Raw genomic sequence first — 5,658 nt, 5'->3', positions numbered from 1 at the left:
ATAAAATTACGTATTAATATATACATATCCATATATATATAAATACTTTGAATAAAAACTTATGTGTATATATATATATATATATAAATATATATATATATATAGGCTCTATATGCACCCACATGGGTGGCGAGTCCAATGCAGTCCTAAACCCTAAACCCTAAACCCTAAACCCTAGACCCTAAACCCTAAACCCTAAATCGCAAGACTAATTTGTGTAGCCGTTTGCCAATAGTGGTTTGGTAGTCCTTTGCTGCGCTGCTGCGGGTCTAGAAAGTAAACCCTCCCTTCTAAACCCCAACCCCTAAACCCTAAACCCTAAACCCTAAATCCTAAACCCTAAACCCTAAACCCTAAACCCTAAACGCTCTGGAAAGTCGACCTGTAGAGCTAGAGGCCCGGTGGCCACTGTATAAGAGCGAGTCCCTGTGCATCAAGCAGGAAGCAGCAGCTGCTGCTGTGCCTGCAGCAGCAGCAGCAGCAGCCTGCTGCAGCAGCACTGCAAGGCAGCAGCAAAGACTCAGGGCTTATGCTCAGCGCAACTGCCAGCCGCTGCTGCGAGGGCCCACTAAAGAGCTCCAGCAGCCCTGAAAAGACACAGCAGCAGCAGCAGCAGCAGCAGCAGCAGCAGCAGCAGTAGCAGCAACAATATCCTAAGAACTGCAGCAGCAACGGCAGTGGCTCTAGCAGCTGCAGCGCGGGCTTCTGAACATATCTGCTGCTGCTGCAGTTGCCCTCACCACTCCTAGGGGGGCCCCCCGGGGGCCCCTGCAGAATACTAAGGGGCCCCCAGGGGCCCCTAGGGGCCCCTAGGGGCCCCCTGGGGGCCCCCTGGGGGCCCCCTGGGGGCCCCCTGGGGGCCCCCTGGGGGCCCCCCGGGGTGCTGCTGCAGCAGCTGCTGCCATAGTCATGTCTCACCTCGTTTTGGCCCGTGGATCAGAAGGCCTCCACTGGGCCCTCTGGCGAGGGCATCAGCAGCAGCAGCAGCAGCAGCAGGGGCTGCTGCTGCTGCTGCTGCTGCTGCGTCTGTGCAGCTCAAGGGCTGCCTCCGCAGCCAAACAAGGCGGGCATTTCTGTAGCCTTTTAACATCCAAAGAGGCAGCAAAGAAGACACAGATAGAAGAGAGACCTGAGCAGCAAAGCAGCAGCAGGCGCGCAGGCCGCAGCTGCTGCAGCAGCAGCAGCAGCTGCTGCTGCTGCTGCTGTCGCTTCGTTGTTGCTGCAGCGGCTGCTGCTGCTACGGGTGCTCCTACGCCGGCTGCTGTTGCTGCTGCTGCTGCAAAAGCTGGTGCTAGTGCAGCAGCAGCTGCTGCTGCTGCAACTGCAGCTGCTGCTACGGGCGCCACAGCTGCTGCTGCTGCTGCTGCTGCTGCAACTGCAGCTGCTGCTACGGGCGCCACAGCTGCTGCTGCTGCTGCCTGCTGCAGCAGCTTGTCTCGGTGCTGCTGCAGCGGCGCAAATGTTCTAAAGCAGCACCCTGGGCATTTCTGCTGCTGCAGCGGACCAGCAGCAGCAAGCGGATCGACTGCAGCAGCGGAGAAGCCAGCACCGCCAACAAAGACACCGCCAAAACAGCAGCAGCAGCAGCAGCAGCAGCAGCAGCAGCAGCAGCAGCAAGACCTGCTCACTCTGCCTAAAGAGTCACTCAAAGCAGCCACAGAAGAGTCCCAAGGGCAAACGCACAAAGACAGGGCCACCCGCAGGGGATCTGTCCAGCCTATCTGCAGCAGGGGGGCCTCTGCTGCAGCACAGCAGCAGCAGCAGCAGCAGCAGCAGCAGCAGCAGCAGCAGCAGCAGGCAATAGTAGGGCTGTGCCGGCCTGCAGCGAAGAAAAAAGGCAGTACCACCGGCAGCAGCAACAGCAGCAGCTGCTGCTGCTGCTGCAGCCGACGCTCACCTACTGTAGGATCCTCCGCGTCGCTGGGACGCCTAGACGACTGCGCCTGCTGCTGCTGCTGCTGCTGCTGCTGCTGCTGCTGCTGCTGCTTGGTCTGCTGCGAGGTCCCCCCCCTCAGGAGACTGAGGGCCCCCCTAGCAGCAGCAGCAGCAAGCTTGCCAGCAGCAGCAGCAGCAGTTACTGCGAAGAAAGAGAAGCGGCGCATTTGCTGCGAGTCATCGAGCAGCAAGCTGTGGAGCGACAGCAGCGGCCGCGCGCCAGCAGCCAGCAGCAGCAGCTGCTGCTGCTGCTGCAGCGGCTGCAGCAGCAGCAGCTGCTGCTGCTGCTGCTGCTGCTGCTGCCGGTGGGGGCCCGGGGACAGCCGCCGCAGCGGGGACAAAGAGTGCTGCTGCTGCCGGGGGGCCCCCAAGGCCGAGGGGCCCCTCCTGCGGGAGCTGCTTTGGCTGTGTGTTCGGAGTCTTGCTGCTGCTGCTGCTGCGCATGCATCTTGCTGCTGCTGCTGCTGCTGCTGCTGCTGCTGCGTGGGCTCCTGCTGCTGCGTGGGCTCCTGCTGCTGCGTGGGGTCCTGCAGCTGCTCCAGCAGCTCGTCCAGCTGTTTGCGGGCAGCTGCGCTGGGGGCGGCAGGAGCAGCAGCAGCAGCTGCTGCTGCTGCTGCTGCTCCCACAACTGCTGCTGCTGCAGTAGCCTCGCGGTCCTCGAGCCTGCGCTGTACATACACCCGGCGCCAGCCCTGCTGCAGCCCGAAGCTGCTGCGTGCTGCAGCCAGCAGCAGCAGCGACAGCAACTGCAGCAGCAACAACGGCAGCAGCAGCAGCAGCAGCAGCAGCAGCAGCAGCATACTTAGCAAGCACTGCAGGGATCCGATGCTCCAGCAAATGGGGCGGCAGCAGCCCCTCAGCTGTTCGTGCTGCTGCATTCTCTGCTGCTGCTGCTGCTGCTGCTCTGAGAGCAGCAAGAGGCACAGCAGCAACGTGGCCGTCCTCCAGAAGCAGCAGCAGGAAGCTGGCGTCCTCTAGACAGCCGGGGACCCCGCTGCTGCTGCTGCTGCTGCTGCTGCACCTGCTGCTGCTGCACCTGCTGCCGCTGCACCTGCCGTTGCTGCTGCTGCTGCTGCTGCTGCTGCTGCTGACAAGCTGGAGATCAAGAAGACGAAGAGGCAGCCAGGAGCAGCAGACGCAGGAAGCCCCGCCCGCAGTGTACATACACAGCGTGCCGCTGCAGCAGCAGCAGAAGCAGCAGCAGCAGCAGCAACACTAGCAATGGAAAAGAAGCAGCGGGGCCAGCAGCAGCAGCGGCTGCAGCAGCAGCTGCTGCTGCTACAGCTGCTGCTGCACCTGCGGCAGAGCAGGTCAGCAGCTCTCAGCAACCTACGTAAGCAGCAGCAGCACCACCATGGCAGCAGCAGCAGCAGTACCACAGCAGCAGCAGCAGCAGCAGCAGCAACAAAGCAGCAGCAGCAACAGCAGCAGCAGCACCTGGTGGTCCCCACGAGCAGCCCCAGCGATCCCTCCTCCAGCTCAATCCACCGCTGCACACAAAGTCAGGCTTGCTGCTGCAGCAGCAAATCTCTATCCACAAACTTGAACAAATAACCACACTTTAGGGTTTAGGGTTTAGGGTTTAGGGTTTAGGGTTTAGGGTTTTGATCTACCATGCAGGACACCGCCCCGTCCCGAGCTTGGGGCGGCAGCTCCAGCCGCCATGCGTGGCTCAAAACCCCATACTGCTGCTGCTGCTGCTGCTGCTGCTGCTGCTGCTGCAGCTGCTGCAGCTGCTGCAGCTGCTGCAGCTTGATCCCTTCCCAGCGCATGCACTGAACTGTAGGGCATCCTGTGTAGTGGACGCAGGCGTATATGCTGCTGCTGCAGCAGCAGCAGCAGCAACAGCAGCTGCTGCTGTTTGTGCTGCTGCTGCTGCTGCTATCTGCAGCAGAAGAACCCTCTGCTGCAGGGCCTGGGGACTGTGGGGTAACGGGGGGCCCCTCTGCTGCTGCTGCTGCTGCTGCTGCTGCTGCTGCGTGGGGGGCCCCCTTGGGGGGCAAGTTTGTTGGGGGGTCTCTGCAGCAAGGCAGCAAATAAGCTGTGGCGCAGTTGGCAGGAGCTGCATTGTCAAAGAGACTTGCTGCTGCTGCTGCTGCTGTTGCTGCTGCTGCTGTTGCTGCTGCTGCTGTTGCTGCTGCTGCTGTTGCTGCTGCTGCTGTGGCGGGGGAGTCCGCTGCTGCGAGCTGAGGCGGCAGCTTGGCGTCCAGCCTGCGAGGCAGCAGCAGCCTTGTTTGGCCCATGGCGGCTGCTGCTGCTGCTGCTGCTGCTGCTGCTGCTGCTGCTGCTGCTGCTGCTGCTGCTCGGTCGTTGCTGCTGCTGCAGCTAACCGAATTGCTTCCTCTCCACACCAAATCAAGACACAAGACTAGCCACAAATAACATTATAGGCGAAGCAGCTGCCCCCAAATTAAAAGGGTCTAGAAGGGGCCCCCAAGTGAGCCGCTTGGCCTTTGCTTGAAATTAAATTTCAAACAAAATAAACAAATTTATTTCTTTTAATTAACTTTTAATTATTTTTAAAAAAGGAATTAAAATTGTTCTGGATCGAAAGAGATAAATAAATGCTGCTTTGGTGCTCCGATTTCAAGTGTCTGTACACTTGAAAAACAAACAAAACAAACACTGCAAACAAAAAGCAGAGAATATAAGCGAATAGAAATTCAAGAATTTGTTTTTATTCTTTTTAAAAAGTAATTTATAATAAAAATAAATAAATTGAATTTCAAATTTGCGCTCAGAGTATCAGAAGACACTGGATGGACATACACCTCGTTTGCAACTTCGCCTTCACGCGCCCATTTGCACTTATTGCTCCATTTATATTCATATTTGCATTTATATTTATGTTTATTTCTATTTATTATTTAATTTGCATTTTAATTCACATTTATATCGACTTTAGACCTCCACTTGTGCCATGAACGCATTTCCTGTTGCCCAGAATGCGACGCCGGTGAATGGAAGTTTCTTTGTGCGCTTCTGCCGCACTAAAGCCCGTAAAAATCGCCAAAGATAATTTAAAATATATAAATATAAATATTTAAGTATTTAAATGCATAAATATATGAACAATGAAATGTCTATGTGAAAGATTTCCCGAAATGCGATGCATGCAGTTCATGCGGTGTACGTACACCGCACTGCTGCTGGGTCGAAGCACGTCAGCACTAGTCCAGCATTTAAATTTTGAATTAAATTAAATTTAGAACTTGAAAAGGACTTTTTGAGAGATTTGAGTCATCAAAAACCATTAAAAGTACCAAAACTTTCGTCTTTTTTGCACATTTTTCAAAAGACTTTATTTGTTTTATGGAAGTTCCAATTAAAGCGCATTTTGGTTTTTTCTGGGCTCTTTGAGGTCCCCAAAAGTCGCCAAATGCATGCAAAGAACTTCCGAAATGGCACTTGTTGGTCTTTTTGCGAAAGTCCCAAGAAAAAAGAAAACAAAAAACCTTTTTATAAATAATAATATAAAAAAAACTGCACGAAAAAACGTGCACCCGGGGGGCCCTCGAGTGTACGTGTGGGGCCCCACTTAAAAAGGGCTTTTTGACTTTTTGTTTTCTTTTTAATTTTTTTATTAATTTCCAAAATTTCACTTTTGGCCCAATTGGCCAAAATTAATAATTCGGTTTTAAACATTTTCGGCCTTTTTAGATCCACAAGTCCGAATTTTCGAAATTTTTTTTACAATTATAAGTATAAAATAAATATAAATAA

At 54.5% G+C, this 5,658-nt stretch overlaps 1 protein-coding gene across 1 annotated transcript; it reads right to left on the bottom strand.

Annotated features, from left to right (window-relative positions):
- Window positions 1-971: 971 nt before the first annotated feature.
- ENH_00004670 (hypothetical protein, conserved) lies at window positions 972-4,178 on the bottom strand (the record flags this gene model as incomplete). Its single annotated transcript, XM_013578428.1, is given in 4 exon segments — window positions 972-2,909; window positions 2,913-3,112; window positions 3,373-3,488; window positions 3,622-4,178. Coding segments are annotated over 4 exon segments (2,811 nt in total).
- Between the last annotated feature and the right edge of the window lie 1,480 nt (window positions 4,179-5,658).

Source organism: Eimeria necatrix, genomic scaffold (genome assembly GCF_000499385.1).
Source record: "Eimeria necatrix Houghton genomic scaffold, Enh_scaff1136, whole genome shotgun sequence".
Lineage (NCBI taxonomy): Eukaryota > Apicomplexa > Conoidasida > Eucoccidiorida > Eimeriidae > Eimeria > Eimeria necatrix.
This window is presented reverse-complemented; position numbering and strand designations above follow the sequence as displayed.